At 40.9% G+C, this 21,389-nt stretch overlaps 1 protein-coding gene across 2 annotated transcripts in view; it reads right to left on the bottom strand.

Annotated features, from left to right (window-relative positions):
- Positions 1-208: 208 nt before the first annotated feature.
- Positions 209-21,389, bottom strand: part of AIG1 (androgen induced 1) — a 200,121-nt gene continuing 178,940 nt past the window's right edge. For both annotated transcript variants that reach the window (XM_038397002.2, XM_043511122.1), the window contains 3 exons: positions 15,739-15,854; positions 4,393-4,556; positions 209-871 (listed from right to left, as the gene is read on the bottom strand). In XM_038397002.2, coding sequence (XP_038252930.1) covers positions 834-871; positions 4,393-4,556; positions 15,739-15,854 — 318 coding nt within the window. In that variant the 3' untranslated portion in view covers positions 209-833. The remainder of the gene's footprint in view (positions 872-4,392; positions 4,557-15,738; positions 15,855-21,389) is intronic.

Below are 21,389 nucleotides of genomic sequence, written 5' to 3'. Positions count from 1 at the left end.
CTGTTAAGAGCCCAGGGCTTGGCTACCCAGTTTCAGGACTTCAGCATATTATACGGCAGTCAATTTTGTATTAGAAATCGTGAGGAAAGAACTTAACACAGAAATGCCATCATCTACAGGTGACATAACAAAAACTGGAAATAGATTATACAGTACATGCTGTATCTATCCATTTGGAATTCTGAGAAGCAGCATTCAGAAGCAGAAAACTGGGCATATTGTGGTCTTTATTTATGTGCTTTTATATTTAAGAAAAGTTCCATCATATGCACATAGGTTCTAATTACAATTAGGGTTTGATTCAATTGATATAATTACTATTAACATTGCCTACTTAAGGCAAGTGTTATACACTGGTACATTAATATATCATAGTTTGATTAGATTATTTCTTCAGGTAAGCTTGTGTAGTGGTCTTTTAATAGATCTTTACAGTATGCTCTGAAATATACAGGATTATTACATTTATCTACAGTAGGCCTATCTGCTTAACCTCTTTCTGAAAATGATACACAAATGGACCCATCATTCCTCTCACAATAAATGGAAATACATTTACACTGATATACGTGTTGAGAACATTGTAGAGATAATTAATGTACATATCTCCATGGATATGATATGTACAAATATTGGAAAGAGGAGGATCAACACATATTTAATGTTTTTAGCTAAAATCAATTCTCCTCTAAATAAAAGTGAAAGCATCCTTGCATTGGGTACATGGTCCATATAAACTTTTTTCCAAGAGATTCCTTTCCCTGCCAGCATCTGTTCAAGCTGAAAAGTTTTCCGTGGAGCAAAAAGCAAACTCTCCTTGTTGCATTCAATTTTCAGTCCATTTTAGGTTTTTCTTTTCCTTCTTCTATACCTGAAACAATATGGAAAACACCTGAGTGATGAAAAACTGATCATTTACTTAGAAACCTAATACATTAATCTTTCTTCTTCTTTGCTAGCAGCCTCTGTCATGTTATCTGACCTTCTGTGAAGGAAAAGAACATCTATATACCTGAAACCAGCAGTTGTCTGGTAATGACCTACCTAACCCTTTCCTTCCCCAGGACCCTTTTTAGAATCTTAATCTGAATTTATAGCATGCTCTGACTCTGACTGTTTCAGGAGAATGAAGATAATTGTCTCCTGGGGTTCCAATTGCTTACATACAGACAAAACAGAGCAGATTTTATTATGGCTACCATTAGCAGAAGCTAAGCAGCTGACATTTTTTTAAAGTACATTTTCAAAACTATTATTGATAATTCCATTCAGGTTTTTTTCCCCTTTCTTTCCATTGTCAGATTTAAAAAAAAATAATCATAAGTAGAAGTCATTTTTCCTGACAGTGCACAAAGAATCAATTATTGCTAATAGAGTTTTTTTCTCATTAATGTCCATTCCTTTTAGTAATCTAGGTAGCATGAGCACAGTATATATTCTCTTTAGAAGATTTGTCTTTGCTGCAGAACTGCTCTCTGTTGTCTGTGCTTAAAGGCAGCTGGGTTGGGCAACAGGTTGTTCTCCTGGTGATGAAAAGTCAGCTCTTTCAGATGCTTGTTCCTGGGCAATTAATTTATTATTATAATCTAGCAAAAGTGTAGTTCTTTTGTCCATTTTGTTTCTTCTGACTAAATCTCCCTGCTCAAGATATCAAAGATAGTCTGAAAATGTTTCTTTTGGAGGTTTCCTGGACTGTTGCAAATCACAGAAGAAAGATTTCTCAGAATATAAGGCCGATGGAAAGTCATTCTGAAAGCAGCAAAAGGGAAATCCGACCATAGATGATATTACCTACTAATGGAATATGTGTGCGGATGTTAGTTCTTCCCATGGGTCCTTCTGAAAATGTACCTTTTAATACCCAGATAGGGAGTAGGAGGAAAATATCTACAGAGGAGACTTTACTGAAAGAAGCCATAAGGAAACAAATGGCTCTAGACATTGCCAGCAGTCTGAATACAATGGGTGTTGTATTTTTGGTTTGTCAGCAACCATGGGATAGCCAAAGTCAAAGGTCTGAAAAACAAAACAAATGGGCTGGCTCCAAAAGAACACTATTGGCCTAAAAATCTGCTCTAGAGCCAACCTCAGGTCCCTTGTGTCCTCTGCTGCGAGGAACTTACCCAGTGGTTTTAATTAAAGCATTGTATTTGTCTTTTAAAAAGAGCCTTTTTCCTTTCTTCTGAGGTATTCTACTGCAGATGGATCAATTAATTTGGCAGGAATGCAGGTATCTTCAACACTGAGAGAAGGCCTGAGGAAAGGGCAATTTTTTCCTTCCCTATCATGTTTGTGGTTTAGTTTGGAAAAACTAACTACAAAATCATTTAGTCACTAGTGGGGTTTTTTCTTAATGCACCCCCAGAGGAAAAGGCTCACAGAAATATATGAAACCTTCTGAAGTCAGATTGTTTTAATCTGAAGGCCTCTTTTAAAGGTTTGGCTTCCAAATATTTTTTGCTCCAAATCTTACTTATAGTTATAATTTTACATTTTTTATGGTTGTGGAGTTCCTATCATACACTTTAGATCTGATTTATATACCACGCTTCATACATGGCCACATAGCAGGTGACTCATGCCATTTGCTGGCTTGCATGTCGCTGAACCGAAAAAATTTGGGTCAATGTCTCCTAACCAACTGGGGGGAAAATTGAAGAGTAGCTAAAGGCCTTGCTGAGCCTATTGAAACTATGGCAAGATTAACCTCAATTCTTCTGGGATGAGAAACCAAAGGAGATAAAGTTTCTATCATACATACTATGGAACAGTGAGGGAGATTTTCCGTGAGCTATTTGTTTGTGAATTCAATAAGAACATGTGCTGCTTCATCATATTATTATTATGTTTTATATCATATGGAATTATTCACAGTGAAGCCATCATCTTTTGGATAACCTTTCTTTAAAGCACCTTTCCTGCATTATCAGAAGAAAAGGTAAGTGGTTTAAATAGCCATTAACATGAAATTGAATTACAGGTTCAGGACCAGCCATAAATGCAGTGCCAAATGACCAGATGCTCTACAGTTAAGAAAAGAGGTGCCTGATGTCTGGACTCTAATATTGAAAAGGGACACATGAGGCACACAGAAAAGCAGGTTTTGAACTTTGTTTCAGATTCTAATTAGAAGTTAAGGGTGACATTCTGGCCCCACTGACGTTAATGACAAAATGCCCATTGACTTCAATGAGGCAAAGATTTCACCCAATTTGGTGCTGTTCCAGCGGGATGATTAAGGCCATCTGGGTTATGTGAGAGGGCACACCCTCACTCTGGTAGAGAGGAGACTAAGGAGCTCTTCTGAGTTTAGCCAGCACCAATCAGGTGCACCTATAGGGCTTGCTCTGCCTGACGGAAGAAGCTTAAGGAAAAGACTTCCACATGAAGGGGAGGTGTGAAGACTGCTGGCTACAGGAACACAGCAGCAACTAGGAACATAGCTACAGAGTTGACTGCCCTTAAGATTGTATGAACCAGATATGAAGTGGGGGTATCCTTAAAGGAGGAGCTGGAGGCAGGCCATAACAAGACACTATACCTGCAAATAAGCGAAACTCCAAAGGGGTAACCAAAAAGACTGCCTAAGAGACTGACCACCTTTGTCCTTCTTCTTCCTTTTGGACTCTTGACTCCCTTGCTCAGGGGAATGAGAGGAAAAAGGACCTTTTTTGTTTGGAGAATTCTTCGTGTGCCACAAACAGGGAAAGAACTTTATAAGTAGTTCAAATCATGATCTGCTCATCACTTGGCATGGGGGTAACTTCATCTATTTGGATGGTTTGGAGGGAAAAAAATCTAGCAGTTATTTATGAGGAATCCACTAAGTTTTGTGCCTTTCATTTTATATGCCTAGTTGCAAGTGATGGGTAATCTAAATAGGCTAGTGATATTGATTCTGTAGAATTCTGCAGCATGGTTGTCTGTTATCGCTATTACTTGGACTGTTGGATATGGATATATTTAATTTCATAGGACAAATTGATTTATAAATAGATGAGTACCTTATGGTTGAAAATACCTTTAAAAACAATCTCTCTTCCTAACCTCAAGCATAACAATTTCCATAGAATGGCACTTTATTCTAGCTAGATTTTACTGGTTCCTCAGCTAATAAAACAGAGTGGGTTGTAAATCTTTCAGGTAATTGCCAACAGCTCTTAAATTAGTATTAGAAATTATAAAAATGAACACATATTCATAGCTAATCATGTTACCTGGCAGACATTTCATTCATTTGACTTCTTTTAAGAGGAAAAAAGAAAAGTTACAATGAAATCTTGTCAATTCCCCCATGTTTTAATCCTAAAACTTCCATTAACTTCAATGGGAACAGGATCAAGCCCTAAGAGAGTAATCCTATTGGTTAGTGCTTCTGAAATCAATACTTACATTTTTGTGTATCCCAAATGTAGTTATTCAGGACCTCTCCCAGCAAGTAGAAAATGTTAAGTACTAGGGTGACAGTTGCAAAGAAAATTATCTTGGCACCTGGGTTGATGTAATCCAGGAGAGGGTAGACCCAGACCCCTGTTACTTGATGGATCCAGCACACCCTAAAATGGAATCAAAAGACCAGTGAAGATATTGCTTATGTACTGGTTTTAAAGCGACTCTGGCTACTGTGTATAGTTACTCTAACCCATCAATGAGTCAAAGAACAAGGTACAATTCAATGTTTGATTCTTAGGATCATTTGAGACGATGTCCTCCTGGAATAGGGGTGGCACGATGATGAAACTGAAATAGTTTTACAAGAATATTGTTACCCCTTTTGAACTGAGTGGTTAAACCCTGAAAATTGGTTATCTGGTTGTTTCTATTAGAAGGAGAAATTGAGGCTGGATCAGGTATTTCTCTGATGCAATCCTGTTTATTTACAAAGAATGTACAAAGTCCTGTTTCCCTGAACACAGGAAGCATAAATCAACAGGAGACAGTTTATTTGATTTCAGTTCCAAGCCTTTGAACCAGCACTTTACCTGAAAACTCTCTTTTAGTTCCTTTCCCCCCTCCCTCCGCTTTCCCTAAAGTCATGCTACCACAGCTTTTCTGGTTGTGTCCGGGACTTCCTTGCTCCTTCTGTATGTTTCTGCTGCTTCTCTCTGTCAGAACCAGACACACAGCTCAACTCATCAATGCCCCAGCTCCCACACCCGTATTTGCTATACCAGTCCCCAGGGAAACCCCTCGAGTTACATGGTTCAGCTTCTAGTCAAGCCTTGCCATGTGCCTGTGTTTTGGATGGTGGCTTCTATTGTTTCAACTACCTGGTTCCATAAAGGAGCTTGATTGTTTATTGTAAATGAAGGGCAGTGGTTACATCCACCAGTTTCTGTGTGGTTTTACTCAACTCCCAAAACATTGATGAATTGTTGGAGGGACTCAGATTCTCAGAAGAGACAAGGTGGGTGGACCAACTTCTGGTGGTGAGAGAGACACGCCACACAGAGCTCTTCTTCAGGTCTGGAAATGAATTCCCAGCCTCCCCACAAAATGCAAGGTGGAACAGACTGTTCAGTATAAATACTTAGCACATATTGTAAAGGACCATTCAAGGCAGAGATTCTTAGCACTCATTGGCAATTCACGTGACTGGTCTCTTGACCCAAGAAACAGAGTTTGTCAACCTTAGCACAGTTTCCAAAGAACTCTGCATAAGTACCTGGCTTTCCCTAAGGGTATTACTGTGACAAATGTGAAGGTGCTTGGTGGTGAATGTTGATCTGTAAAAATGGCTTGTTGTATTGTATTTCTAAGATGATAGGCTGTAATGTCAGAAGGGAACAGAGAGTTTTAGCATATTCCCACCACAGTCATAAGACAAGTGATTGCAAGTCATTAAGGGTGAATGGTCTAACTGCCGAAGAATGGAGCAGCCATCATAGGACGTTCTTTAGATAGCTGGGCTGGCTGACTGGGGGTGGGAGGGAAAACAGTTGGAAGGAAAGAGAAGATGACACACTTAGGCCCCATATCAAAAGTTAGAGTGATATGGTAACTGGGCTCAGGCTCACACACGGACTGTGGGGCTCTGAGAAAAGGGAGCTTTCCTGAAAGGGGAGGGAACAGACTAGTGGTGGGGGAGTCACACAGTGGAAAGCAATTGGAGATGAGGCAGGATCCCAACAGTCTTTTGGCTTCCTAAAAGAATGTACATTAGTTCTTTTCTATCCCTGTAACTCAAGAGGGAAGCCCATCTAACTTCGCTTTTAGGTAAGCACAAGTTTAGATAAGACTAAACATGTATGTAGGCTTGTTGTGAGGCACCTTCCCTTTATGGGGAGTTAGGGCCCATCCAGTTTGCGACTGCCTTATGAAGGCCTCCTTGGGGGTAGCTGCCTGCTCCAGGTGACTGATTAGTAAATAATAAAGGTTACCCAAACTCAGTTATGGGAAGAAACTCCTGGGGGGAGAGGAGCTCGTAAGAGTGCTGATCAGGGAGCCTAGAGGGTGAACTCTCCAGGGAACCCATCAAAATGGGGACTGTTTAAGAGGTGCTCCTAGAGAAAGGATCCTCACAGACCCACAGCTAGAGTTGGCAGACATTCAAAAGGGTCTGATCTCAGCCAGAGGGTCTCCCAGATACTCTCTTGAAGCCCAGTCTGGCAAGGATCACCTGCTGTCCCTGGAGAAGAATTGCAGAGGATGGATCTCCCCAGATTCTTCTCTGTCAGGGATCCTTCTCCAGTGGGGCAAGATGCCTAACATCAGGGACAAAGACTGGAATGGAGAGAACCCCTGTAAAACAACCTAGGTAGAGGAGAGCACCAGACTCAGGTTGAGGACAGATGGACGAAGGATGACTGGGTCACCCAGCTGAGATGTGGCAGGTGAAAGTTTGGTTTTTTGTGTAAGCTTTTCTGTCAATAAATGAGACCCTCCACAAGGAGGTGTTCTTTAGCATTGAAGTCTGTCAGGACTTGTTGATATCCTGGGTAAGAGCTCACCCACAACACTGTGCCTGCCTACATGGGGGCGCCCTGGGTCAGCTTGGAATGATAAGGTTGTTTGTTGTGGAATCCTTTTCTATATTGCTCTGTTTCATTTGTTAATAAACCTACATGTTTTTGGAAGGCTTTGGGGCACTACATCTCTGGTCACAGGCTCCTGAGGGAAAGAGATGCCAGTGTCCTATTGGACTTACATGGTAATAAGTGGTTGGCATAGGTGGGGTATTGTACCCAGATCCCAGTCTAAGAGTGGGAAAACTGCAGACTAATAAGGGCCTTTGTCACCTTGAGGAAGGATTATGGAGATGCCCTCTGGTGGCTTGGTAGAGTAGTGGTAGTGTTCTGACTGTGCATGGGAGGGCTCATGGGAGGGATTTCATGGGAAATCTCTTGCAGAAATTGTGAAAACTCTCTCCTTTAAATTCGCTGGGTGAAATTCCATGGCCTGTGTTATGCAGCTGGCCATACTAGATGATCTGGCCACTGGATCTCTCTGGCCTTAAAAAAAATCTGAGCTCTGTCCATTCCAAGTGGTCTCCTTACCTTGGTCCTGTCCATGGTTACCATATCCTTCTTCAGCTGCTTGTTATAGAAGATTTTATTATATAGTCAAATCCAAAATTACTAGAAACTTCATGTAGGAATTAAAATGTTGGCAGTAGGCTAATCTGTGAGATAACTGTGACTGGCTGCTGACCCTAGCCCCCCTCCTACCTCTCTGAAAGAGTCCACATGTGAAAGAGTCCCTCCATACTTGTGGATAGCTTGTAGTCTACAGATCTTGTAATGTACCTGTGAAAAGGTAAAAATGCTAAAGACTGTAAATGACTAACAGGTCCCAGCTTGTCACACGGCTGCTGGGGTTAAAGGAAGGGGAGCTAGGTCAAAGGGGAATGGTATGTCCTCTCCCCTTTTGGCTGAGTCAAAGCAGAGAAACCCCATGGGAATTACTGTTCAGTATTTTTTTCACTTTAAGTTTTGTGATCATTTGGTGGACTGTAAAACAAATCTTGAGGAAAAAGCCTTAAAAAGACCTATGCTTGGAGCTTTATTTCCCTTCCCTGGCTGGTGAAACTGCCCACCAGTTTACAGCACCTCTAGAGGAGGAATACTCAAAGGGGTCTTTGATCTACTGTGGTGCACTTGAATGATTGGTTCATGAACCAAGGGGAAGTGACACTTCCTAGAATGAATTTATTTTGGACACCAAAAATATTGTCTAAACCCAACTAAGTCACTAAAGAATTCTTGAATGTCATGTATGGCTTGTTGAATGCAGCATCCTGCCTTAAGTCCCTTTGTGGATCCAGCTTTATGTGGCTGTTCCCAGAGCAATAGGTCACTAATAGGAACTAATATGACAAGAACATGGTAAAACAAGTGCTGCTTAAGAAACAAAGTTCAAAAGCACATCTGACTAGCCATCCTGACCTCACTGAAAATCAACCCCGCTATCCAGTTTACTATGCTGGAATTAATAACATTGTATTTCTTTCCACTGAGCAATGACACAGCGAGTATTGCTGCATTGTCTATATTACAAATGTCAGTAGCAAAAGTAGGACTGCTACCATGGAAACATTACCTGATGTCCTTTGTTAGTTTGCATTCAAGTAGGAATGAACTCACTAACTCAACACTGCACAATAAAGGGCTGATCAACTGTAGGTATAAGTCTTCGATACAAGACTACTGATTATTAACTTTAATGAATGCCTTCAACACGGCAATTCTAGCAATCATTATTCTTGTTCAACCTCATTATTAGACAAGCACAGGGGAACATACATTAAGACACACTTTGGATTGCAAAACCAGAGCCAATTTAAGACCCTACTATTGTACAGGTTAAAAAAGTTGCTAGTTGAGATATAAATATAGTGTGTGTGTGTATGCGTGTGTGGTGATGGTGGGATTAAACTAAATCTGGAGCAGCTAACTTTGCAGTAGACAAAGTCAACTTAGTTTTAAAATACACCCATCGGTGCAATCTTCATTAAATGGTTTATATTCATGTATGCAATGTTTAATATTTTTACCTGTAAAAGTCCAGAGGGTTTGAACCTCTGCTATCCCTCTGATTCTGTGACAGCACTGGTATCATTCCTACTACACAGCTTTGTTTTTTGAAGATGAATATCCAAAAGGTCCCAAATAACATCCTGTCATTATTACTGAGTTCAGCTGGTTGAAAAGACACTTCTCAAGAAATTTCTTACAAAATATTTGTCATTACTTTAATGAAACATTTGAAATTTTTCAACCTGCTCAATAGCTGGTTTGAAAACAGGAAAAAAAATTAGAAAAATGTAGCTCTTTTTCAAATAAACATTTTTGGAGGGAGAGCAGCTCTTTTCTGGGGTTCAAAACTTTGAAGTTTAGCCCCCCCCTTTTGTTTAAACTGTTATTATTGCAGTTGATTCTTTAGCTCCTTCTTGCCAAAATACCGACTCTTCCTCTCTGCCATTCTTCTAGCATTTGCGTTAAAAACAAGCTTGCTTGAGGAAGTGGAAGATGCATTGGAAAACTCTGTACCTCTATTGCTTCTAGGGCTAACTGAGGTAAACCAACTGAGCCCAACATGTAGTGTGTGACACTCTGTACATATCTATCCGAAAAAAAATTCTTGACATATTGAATGATGTGACCCTAGTTGTTTTAGATGTTACCAGAAAAAGAGCTCAGCATAAGTTTGAAAGCTTGTCTGTTTCACCAACAGAAGTTGGTCCAATAAAAGATATTCCCTCACCCCCGCTTGTCTCTAATATCCTGGGATCAATACAGTGACAACAACATAGCAGACTGTGGAATGTCACCCAGAGGAGGTGAGGGAGGTGTATCAGCTGAATCATTCAAAACTGGAATGAATGAATCACTCAAAATTATAGTGTAGGGAACAACCCTGCACTTTCAGGGGCATGAACTCAATGACCCATAGTAGGTCTAGTCTATTTCTGAGTTCTATGATGCAAGATAAATAGACTGACAGAAAGCTGCTAGAGATTTTAGCCAGGAATGTATTTTTTTGCAAATTTGATCCATACTGATTTCTTCTTCCCTGTTCATTTTGGAAGAAAGTAGTGTGAACTTCAGTCCACATGGGATTTAAAAATAAAGGTAGGCTGTAGTGAATGGAAGTATAAAATGGCCAGCACACTGAAGATGGAGATCACTACAGGTGGGTGAGATGCATGAGAACACATGGGATGCCTATGATAAATGAATGTAAAATTTAATTTTTCTTTTGCATATATCCAACACTATTTGTCTTGATTTATTATCACACTACCAAATGCCTCGGGACTTACTTTTTTAAAAAAATGCATACCATCATCAGACCATATACTACACTATGCAAACTTCCCTTCCTCCCCTTATCAAATTAACAGACCTCCCTAAAGCCGGCTGTAAGAAAATCCACATGTTTTTCTAAACAAGCTTGATTGGACCTGCCCTGCCTGAATTGTTTTATTAAGTAGTCAAAAAATGAATCCATGTTCAGCCCCGGCACAGGTGGGGGCAACTCCCACTGTAACAAATGTAGGAACAAGAATATTGATCAAGTGCTTTACTCCCGGACACCTACCCCATATGACTAAAGCGCAGTCACATCCTTGGGAGTGGCTCTTTGGCATCCAGTATATCTCAGCAGCAGAAGGAACACAAACATCTTTTAACTATACTCCTTTGGCTTCATTTCTTCTATGGCCACATATCGCTCAGACAGTAGTTGCCATGAGACCATGATTGCTACAATGAGCAAAACAATATCTTGCTATTTTATCTGCCATGACAATCAAATTCATAGACCCAGTGCCAGTGGGGTTTGTTTTGTTTGTTTGTTTTTGGGTAGTTGGACTGTACTCAGAACAGATTTCTAGCATTAATGAAAATAAAGTGTGATCTTTTCAATCCCATTATCAATAAAGCAAACTGTCTTTTCACATTATACCAAGGCCTTGATCCTGAAAGTCCATGGAAGGTGGGCAGTATGCAGTGCAAGACTATTGTCCCCTGGTACTAATTTGAAAGACTGCCATACGTGGCCATGAGAAAAGTTAATTAAAAGCTAAGGCTTCCACAGAGATGTGTGACTCTCTGCAGTTTGTGTGCCTGCTCTAATCCTTTCTTGAATGCAGGGTGAAAGAGAAAATAAAGGGGTGACGGGTTCTGGGGGGAAGAGAAATGGGCTTCAATGTAATCTCCAGCATACACCTTGGTTCTGCTTCTCTCTGTTGCTACTTGTTTTTTTTTAATTTTTATACACTATATAAGAGGGAAAAGCACCTCTTTCAGCACCCTAGTACCTTTCCATGAATGAAATACAGACACATGACAAATAGAAACACCTGTTTCCCCTCACCCCAAAACCAGAAAATAACTAATTCCAAATAAAGTCAAACCTAAACACTATCCCCAATGTACCCTTTTCTCTCCAAACAGCTGGCTCCAGTGATGATCATTGCAGTGTGTCAGGAACGTCAAAAGATCTGGGCTTGGTCAGACCCACACAGAGAGTACATTTAAAAACTGAGGACAAACCACCGTGGCACCAGCTTCCACCGCATCTGCCTCTCCTCATCTCAAATATGGCAGGATGGCACAGGAAGAGAGGCAGTCTCTCAAACAGGCAGGCCATGAGCTTTATAAGTCAAAAACAACCCTGTAAGCTCTAACAGGGAGTCCAACCAGGTCCTGGGGCAATGGTGGAGTGTGCTCCAAGCAAGAAGCATTGCTTAATGAGCAGGCTGTTGCATTCTGCACTAGTTTTATTTTCCAGGTGTAGCCTCAAATCGAATGCACTAAGCTTGAGGTGACACAGGCATGGATCAGTAGTTGGATCCCAAAGGCCATCTCCAAATGAAATCAATATAACTTCCTGGCAAGACAGATGAATAAAAGCATTCCTGGTTAGGGTTTGCATATGGTCACTTACCAACAGGTGGGGAATCCAGCACTACCTCAAGTTGGTAAATTCTCGTTATGAAACATGGGCACACCCTTGCTAAACTATCCTTCTCATATTTTCTGGTTGCTCCTTCCAGCCTAAGCCTACCATCGTCACTTCAGCAATGTTTGGATTGAACTTAACCCAGTGACCCTTGATCTATATTCCAGTCTCAGCCACACACTGGGTAGAACCTTCAGTAGCATTGGGGAGATTCAGAGATATAGAACTAAGTGTTATCCGCAGGCTGACCATACAACAGACCATGCTGCCTCACTAATCCTCCCACTGACCCTTATAGGCCATGAACATGAGAGGAAACAAAAGGCAATCCTGCAGAACCCCACATGCATGTCCTTAGAGAGGAGAAGGTATTGCCATAACTCCCTTTTGGGAATGCTCAGCAAGGAGGAAATGGAGTTAGCTGAGAGCAGCCCTATCCACTCTTGGTACAATCTGTAGGTAAATCAATAATGGAGTGGAGAGTATGCTTATAAATCTTACATATGACCCCAAGCTGAGAGGGAAGCTGAGATGGGAAGCACTGTGGAGGACAGAATTAGAATTCAAAATGACCTGACAAAGGAGAGAATTTTGTCAGAAATCAACATACTGAAAGTCAATAAAGACAAATGCAAAGTACTACACTTAGGAAGGAAAAAAAAATCAAATGGCCAAGTACAAAAGGGGGAATAACTGGCAAGGCAGTAGTACGTCTGAAAGGGATGTGTGGGTTAGATCACAAATGGAAAGGCTAAAAAAGGCTAATATGCTGGTATGTATTAACAGGAATGTCCTATGTAAGACATGGCAGGTACTTATCCTGCTCTATTTGGCACTGGTGAGGTCTCAGCTGAAGTGCTATGTCCAGTTCTAGGCATCACACTCTAGGAAAGATGTGGACAAATTTGAGAGAGTCCAGAGGAGAGAAACAAAATGATAAAAGATTTAGAAAACTTGACCTATGAGGAAAGGTTAAAAGAACAAACTGGGCACGTTTAGTCTTGACCCAGGAAAACTGAAGTGGGATCTGATAGCAGCCTTGAAATATGTTAAAGGCTGCTATAAAGAGGGCAGTGATCAATTGTTCTCCATATCCACTAAAGGTAGGACAAGAAATGATCAGTTCAATCTGCAGCAAGAGAGATTGAGGTTGGATATCAGGAAACATTTTCTAACTATAAGTATAGTTAAGTACTGGAAGAGGCTTCCAAGGGAGGTTGTAGAATCTCCATCGCAGGAGATTTTAAAGAACATGCTTTTCAGGGATGGTCTATTATATTTGGTCCTGCCTCAGGGCAGGAGACTGGAATAGATGCCCACTCGAGGTCCCTTCCAGTTCTACACAGCTATGAATCACACCTAAATGATCAACAATGCTGAAGAGAGCTCATTGAGGAAAAGGCAGCAGTGCGGTATAATAGACAGGGCAAAAAGCTGGAATGCAAGGGAGTTGGGTTCAAGTCCCTCCTCTACCACTGCTTTGCTGCATGACCGTGGGCAAGTCACTTCCCTTCCCGTGCCTCAGTTTCCCTCAGCTGTAAAATGGGAATTATGATACTGGTTTCTGTAAAGCATTTTGAGATCTATGAATGAAAAACACTATAGCAGGGCTGAGTATATTATGATAGCACTGAAATAGGTAGGCAGGAATAACAAAGTGGATGGGTAGCAGTGTTTCAGAGTAGCAGCCGTGTTAGTCTGTATTCGCAAAAAGAAAAGGAGTACTTGTGGCACCTTAGAGACTAACAAATTTATTAGAGCATAAGCTTTCGTGAGCTACAGCTCACTTCAAGTACTTGTGGCACCTTAGAGACTAACAAATTTATTAGAGCATAAGCTTTCGTGAGCTACAGCTCACTTCATCCGATGAAGTGAGCTGTAGCTCACGAAAGCTTATGCTCTAATAAATTTGTTAGTCTCTAAGGTGCCACAAGTACTCCTTTTCTTTTTGGGTAGCAGTGTATATCTCTTAATACAGAATCAGTTTCCCCTGTGTTCCCTGTCCTGTTCATCTCCTTTTATCTTGTGCTTCTAGATGCAGGATGCAGATACCTGTGCTGGGAAGGAGCAAGCTCTATACAGGGTTCTTAGTTGTTTTAAGAAATATATTACCTAGTACTTGGAATGACAGGTGTATGCTGTGCAATAGCAATTTTCATCAGACTCTTTACACATATAAATGTAATGAAAACAACTGATATGGAGGATGTGATATGGCCCTCTGGACGCTGTAAGATAATGTATCCCCTTGAGTCAGTGTCAATTTATGTTTGCAATTCACTTGAGGGAGAAAAAAAACACATGTAAAACAATCTTTTCATACTGATTTTGTAATGCTGCCTTAAAAAGCTCTTAAGACACTACTCAAATTTATTTCCACTTACACAAGTGGACTGCTTCAACTTTTCCATTCCTGTGGAATAATTTTCCATGGGCCTCCTCACATGATTTTCACAGATTCATAGACTCCGAGACCAGAAGGGACCATTTTGGAAAAAAGACAAGTTGCTGTACTAAATAAGCCCATTGATTTATTAAGTCTGGTATCCTGCTGCTTTGTATTATTCAGAGGAAAGTGAAAAAATACCCATAACATACCTAGCTAATTGTGAATTTTTTGGTAGAGGTGAAAAAAAAAATCCTTCTTTTCCCCTAGAGAAATCAGTTTATGCCCCGATGCATGAGATTTGTTTATCTTTAGCTCACCAGCACAATTACAACTATTATTAATAATAAAATTATTCTGATCCTTTTGAAATCTAGCTACAAAATTTGACTCTGATCTCCTTGATTTTGGTTATTTCATGATCACTGTGTGGATGTAGTATCTATACATGGATATAATGTCCCCTTTTTCCTTGGCCCCATATAAAGGCAGGGAGCATTGAAGAGGTAGCACTTTTCAGACCCTATGTTGCTTTCTAACTAGTGGCCCCCTTTGGTTGGTGGAAAAAGTAGTATTCCTGAGTTCTGGAAGGAGCTGTATTCCGTTCTCTTAGGCTATGGGAAGTCTGTTGTGATGTAAAGCCTCAGAGGAAGGGAGTAGGAAGAGAGGTAAACAGGAGATCATAAAGGGCCTCAAGGAGAGGGAGGAGAGGGAGAGAGAGAGAGAGAGCGCGTGTGCGCGCATGCGCGTGTGAAGAGGGATGGGGGGGGGACAGACAGACTTTTTAACCAAACAAGGATGGGGGGGAGGGAGGAGGGGAGAAAGCCAGAATGACTAAATAATTGCAGGGTAAAAAAAAAAAAAAAACTCCGATGTGTAAAGTTGCTCTGTCAGATGAGTCAGGTTTTTTTAAATTGGAAAACTCCCCAAAGACCAAGTTTAGTGTTGCTTATGCTTTCTTTACTTAAACATTTTCCCAAATATTTTCATTAGAAATAAATTACAGAATGTTTGGATTTCTGTAATTGATTTCTAACACAAGAATTAGTGAACTAAAAAAAAAGCGTTATCTTTTCTGAAGGGGCTTAAAATGCTGTTGAAGGAAATCATTTGCCTACTCTCAATTTTTGTTTGATAGAATAAAAAACCCAAAGCAATAAAACCAGGGTCCAAGAAAAACATTTAGTTTGAAAAAAGGTTGAAAAATGTAGCTTTGGAAAGATCACTGCTTACATGGGATTGTTCAACAAATTCCTGTTGTGTGAGGTTTGGCATATACTTTCTAAAAATACCAGCATCTGGGGAAGCCAGACAAAGCCCAGGTCTTGGACCAAATGAGGCATGCAGTGTGAATCTGTTAGTGATTATATCCATAATGAAATATGTGCCCAAATTTAGCAGTACAAACCCCCAATATAATATGAAAACACAGCATGTACAGTCCTTACCATAATATATAGCCAACAGAGAAGGTGCATACTGCAGCCAGTCCACAGCCCCTGCTGGGATACTGATGATGTGTTGTTCTCATCTCGATTAATATAAAGGGCAAAACTGTCGTATGCTAAGAAAAAAACAAAATGCAACAGGAGAAAGCCAGGTGATACAAATGATTCTCACTGCATTTCAACACTTGTTCTACAACAGGAAACTTAATAGCAAAGACTTCTCATGAGAAAAACAAAATTCTGAGTTAATCTCTTTATAGGTATGGAAAAAGAAAACTATGAGCATATAAAGCCGATCAAATTTAAACCCTATTACTTAAATTGGCTTTTTTAATGCCTGATCACTGAGGGCAGTGTAGGAAAAAGCGAGCAGAACATACACTGTGTTTTGCCTGAGGGTTGCAGTGAAGGATCATTTTGTGATTAAGGGACCTGGAACTAGGAGAACTGGGTTGTACTCCCAGTTCTGCTCCACAATTGCTGTATGACCTTTGCCACATCACTTAGGTCAAATGTGTCCACTATTTTCAGATGCCCAATTTCAAACTCTGATTGTTAGAGGCACAGAGCACCCACAACTCCAAGTGAATCAATGGAAACTGCAAGTGTTTAACACCACTGAAACAGACCTAATGTGTCTCAATCTGGGGACCCAAAAATAGGGGTAAAATTAGGGATAATTACCTTTCTTACAGAGGTGTCACGAGTCTTAACTTGTTAATCTTGGTAAAATTAATCGATATCCTCAGGTAAAAGGCACCAAGGCTAGCGTTCTAACAATGCCTAAGTAGCACCTGTCCATGTTTAGAAGGGACAGTCCTTATTTTATCATTCCACCTTACAGCTTTCCCGTGCTGCACCTTCCAAAATGATCTCCTCATCCAATGAATATCAGCAGAGTGAAAAAGGGTGTCTTCCCCCATCCCAAAGCTATACATAACTTGATGTATAGATTTTAAAATGTTAGGCATGAAAATGTACAGAAATGAGGAGCAATTCCATCTCAAAATAAAGTTTTGGATTAAAACTTTCATTTTTGAACATACAGCTCAGGCAGAAGTGATCCTATTGGTGACTCTAGCAGCATACATTGCATTGAAGACCTGCCGTGGATCTGTACACCAATTTCCCACTGAGTTGAAGGAGAGGTCTACAGGTGTCAGGATTGCAGGAGCAGTCTAAATCATAAACCAGTTTCAATCCTTTCTTAATACTGGCTCAGGAATAAGTCAAGAATGTTGTTGCTTATGGCCAAATTCTGCCAGCAGATGTGCATGTGCAGCCCTCATTCGTTGACCTCGGTGGAAGCTGCAGATTGAGGGCTGAATTTGGAATTTAATAATTACATTGTGAACGCCTTAAAATGTTAACCAGTATTGTGGTGGGAGGGGCAGAGATGCTAAAAATATCTTTGTGGGGATAGCAGGCCTTAATGAGATAAAACAGAACAGCCTTTCGTAGAACTGCTCTTCTTTAACAACCATAACATTTTTTTTTATTTAGATGAGAAAGACAAAGACAGTGGAAATTTCTCTGGCTCACAGATGTAACATAATCTGGATTGGATAAGTGTTCTGATTTTTCAATATATTAGTAATTAATGACTGGCATTTAGAGAACGTCAGGTGGATAATATAGCAGTTAGGGGAGCTTTCAATTTCTTCATCTTTTAACAGCTTGTTCCGCCCCCATCCCTTTAAACAATATAAATCAGCACCAAGGGAATGCACACATGTTTTACATGTAGTCTATTATAGTTGCACCCACTACTATCTTAAGGTCTATTAACTGTGCAAAACCTTCAGAGTGCACTGACAGGGGTTTGCAGCAAACCAACCCTAATGTTCACTTGGAGGTTTGGGGTCTATATGTGAAATCCTTTAGATACAGTTCTGGTATCCAGTTTCATATGCCTGGGCTAATATGATGTAGCTGAAGCTGTGCAAACAACTCCAGCCCAGGCTCAATAATCTATTTTGGAACCAGGGATCAGTAAATATGTTCGCCTCCAAAACCCCTTGATTCTGTCCAGGTTATCAGTTCTTTCTGATCTGTTCACCAAGTTTTAATAAACAATAATGCATTGAAATCAGGTTTATAATGGATAATTATTTGTATTCTTGCAGCACTTAGAAGCCTCAGTCATGGACCAGGACCCTGTTGCGGAAGATGTGTACAAATAAAACAAAAAGACAGTCCCTGCCCCACGGAGCTTACAACCTATGCATAAGATGTGAGACAACAGGTGGATAGAGACAGATGGGAGAGACCAAGGAAACAATGAGACAATATTTGTCAGCACACTAGGCTGTAGTGTCAGCACACCAGCAGTCTAACTGTTGTCAAGTTTTTTTTGTGTGGACCTCACAGCAAAGTAGAGTTTTAAGGAGGGGTTTGAAGGAAGTTTTGTGGATGCTTATGGGAGTGTCTCCCAAGCATGAAGGGCAGCATGGGAGAAAGCACAAAGATTAATGTTTCTTTTGACACCAGGTAATAACAGTATGACACACAGGAATGTTGAACAAACTGATCTTTAGTTCTGGGCTCTAGCCCAGAGAGACATGGGTTAGCATTACATCAGGTTAGTAACTGTTACATGGCAGATGTCATTATCCCCAATTCCAGTGGCTACTGCTCCAGGATGGTCCTTAATTTTGAGATACACAAATGAAAAAGGTCAGGGGAACTTCATTTTTTTCCTTGCGCAGATACATATGGCTCTGCAGTTCGTCTGTGCCTTAATCATCTTTCATTTTGTCCCCACTCTTTGGGCCTGTCTACACACCAGGGAAAAACCCATGGCTGGCCCATGCCAGCCAACTCAGGCTCATGGGGTTTGGGCTGCGGGGCTGTTTCATTGCTGTGTAAACTTCTGGGCTCAGGCTGTACTCTGGGTTCTAGGACCCTGTGAGGTGCGAGGGTCCCCGAGTTCAGGCTCCAGCTCATGCCCGGAAGTCTAGACAATGGTGAAACAGCCCTGCAGCCCAAGCCCCGCAAGCCCTAGTTGGCTGGCATGGGCCAGCCTCACGTTTTTCTTTGCTGTGTACACAGGCCCTTTGAATCTGTGCATCGACTCTCTTTCACTTTCTATATCAAGTTAAATCTTGTGGCCCTGTCTGCACCTCTGTCCCCACTTCTTCCTATTCCCCCTCTTGCTCTGCCACTCCCTGCCACCTTATTGCTCCATTTTGTATGCTTCTCCCACTTTTGGACTTTCTGCCATGCTGCCCCTCTCAGCTGTGACTCACTCTCACACCTTGTCAGATGGGCAATCATCCTGACCTTCATTCAAATCATTCTTTAAAACACACTTCAGCTAAGCCTACCACCTCAGCTAGAAGTATTGTGGTTCACACCTTAAAAAAAATGCAGTGCCAACTACTCTGGACATTAATGTATCTGTATTGTTTTGCACTTCTCTCTTTTAATCTAGAGGGGACCATGTCTATCACTGTGTTTTGTACAGCTCACAGAACTCTGTTGCCATTTAAACAAATAATACGTAGATAAATAGTTTGGCAAAATTTAGAAGGAATGTCCAGCTTCTGGGCTGAGAACTTGTGTCTATCAGCTCTCGATCCAATGCGAATTAAAATGATCAGGTTGTAAACCTAAGAAAATAAAGTATTTACCACAAAAATAATAGCATACCCTAAAAGGTGGTGTACTCTGAAAAATGGCTATGTAAAAATTAATGGCACAATTTTACTCAACAGATCTATTGCATAATAATAATAACAAAAAGCTTTTTCTGCTTTTTATCCCTGCTAACTCTGAAGAGCTGGCACTGCTCTCTGTGGGACTACAGGTTTTATTCCATCTTGTGCAGAGTTCTCCCCTAAGGCCTGTTCTACACTTAAAATTGGATTGACCTAGCTATGTCACTCAGGGTTGTGAAAAATGTCTCACCCTTAGGGCTGTAGTTAGGTCAGCCTAACTTCTGGTGGCTAGGTTGCTGGAAAAATTCTTCTGTTGACTCACTTCCACCTCTCGGAGAGATGGATTAATTACAACAATGGAAAAACCCCTTCCATCAGTGTAGGAAGTGTCTACACTATGGCCAACAGCATCACTGTAGCCTTGCCATTCTAGCATAGAAATGCCCTAAGTTTCAGTTACATCTGTGCAAACCTACTGAAGGCAAAGAGGTTGCATAGGTGTCACTGAGGGTACAATTCAAAGAGAGTGGGGTTTCACAGATGTAACTAAGGGTAACTTGGCCTGCAGAACCTTTATTACTGGAAACAATGCAGAGAAAGCAAATCCTCAACTGTCAGAGCCCAGGCTGAGTTTGCAGGTCATCTTACATACAGAAATCACTGATGGATATTAAACACCAAACCTCACAACCTCACTCTTTTTTAAAAGACTGACTTTTTAACATGGTTATGTGAGCACATACTGCAATAATTTTCCCTTACAGCTGCAAGGTGGAGCAATGCCCCTAACCACTGTACTCGCTTCTGAGAGAGACTGAGCTGTACTGAGACATATGCTAAAAATGCACATTTATTAATAACTTTTAAAAGAATATTTTAAAAATTTCTCCCCATCCCCCTCACAGGGTTTGCTGTGTGTGTGTACATATGACCCTAATGAAATTTTAGGCTGAAAATATCATGTTACAAATGGGCACACCTGAATTGTCAGCCCAGCAAATTTAGACTTGATGTACTATACTTCCCACTTTTAGTTATATACTACTACAGGTATTCAGAAGAAAAGGTTTTATGCAAATCAGGTACATTAAGAATGAGTCTGTAATAGACTTTTTAAAAAAAATTAAATACTCTGGTGTTGAAAGCCTGATTACATTTTGCCTTCCCACGAGTCAGTACTGTTTTAACACTATTTTCATCAGTACCTTGCTTAACTTCCCATCCCCCGCACCCAAAATTGTGTTTTAACATTAATTTTAGGTAGTTTTAGAAAAGATACTGGCTGAACTGTCAGACCTGCATATTAACATCTTCTTTCCTCAGGGCAGGTACAGCACCTAATGTGGTAATGTAACCTTCCTCACCAGTCTGACCCAATCCCAATCCTGAAATGATCACCTTGAGTCACTCTAGAAGTGAGAAATTGGTTCAGTTCAACAGTCCAATTGTGCTTCTGAGATGCTCAGTAAGGGTGTGTAAGGGATGACTGCCATCCAAGCACCCCCTCACTCCCCAGGCATCCTGCCTCACTTTCTCCCCTTGGACTCCAGATCACAATCCAGAGTTAGTTAAAACACTCCCCTTTAATGAGTCCAATTTATTTAAAGATCCTGCGCAAATCCTTCAGACCTCAACCCCAGTTCATCTGTCTATCTCTCTCCACTCCCTTGGTAAAGGGTTTCCAAATCTCCTTCATAAAGAAGAATCTCAGTTCACCATCTCCCAGGCTTTACCTGGCTGGAGTTCAGCTTTCAGGCACTGTCTTCCAAACTCCCCAGGTCACAGGGTCTTTCTTCTGTCTTAGCAGGCTACTCCCAATCCTCCTAGCTGAGGCAACTCCCCTTGTTTCAGGTCTTTCATGAAGAAGCTTTTACTTATTCCCTGCAGTCTCTGATGCAGCTTCTTGAGTCGCCCAACTTTGTGGGGGCTTTTATGGGGGAAATCAGCTGTCTTCTATTAGGCCCCATCAAAACAGTTTATGCAGCGCAGGTG

This window comes from Dermochelys coriacea, chromosome 3 (genome assembly GCF_009764565.3).
Source record: "Dermochelys coriacea isolate rDerCor1 chromosome 3, rDerCor1.pri.v4, whole genome shotgun sequence".
NCBI classification, from domain to species: domain Eukaryota; kingdom Metazoa; phylum Chordata; order Testudines; family Dermochelyidae; genus Dermochelys; species Dermochelys coriacea.
The sequence above is the reverse complement of the archived record's forward strand: the minus strand, read 5'-3'. Positions and strand labels throughout refer to the sequence as shown.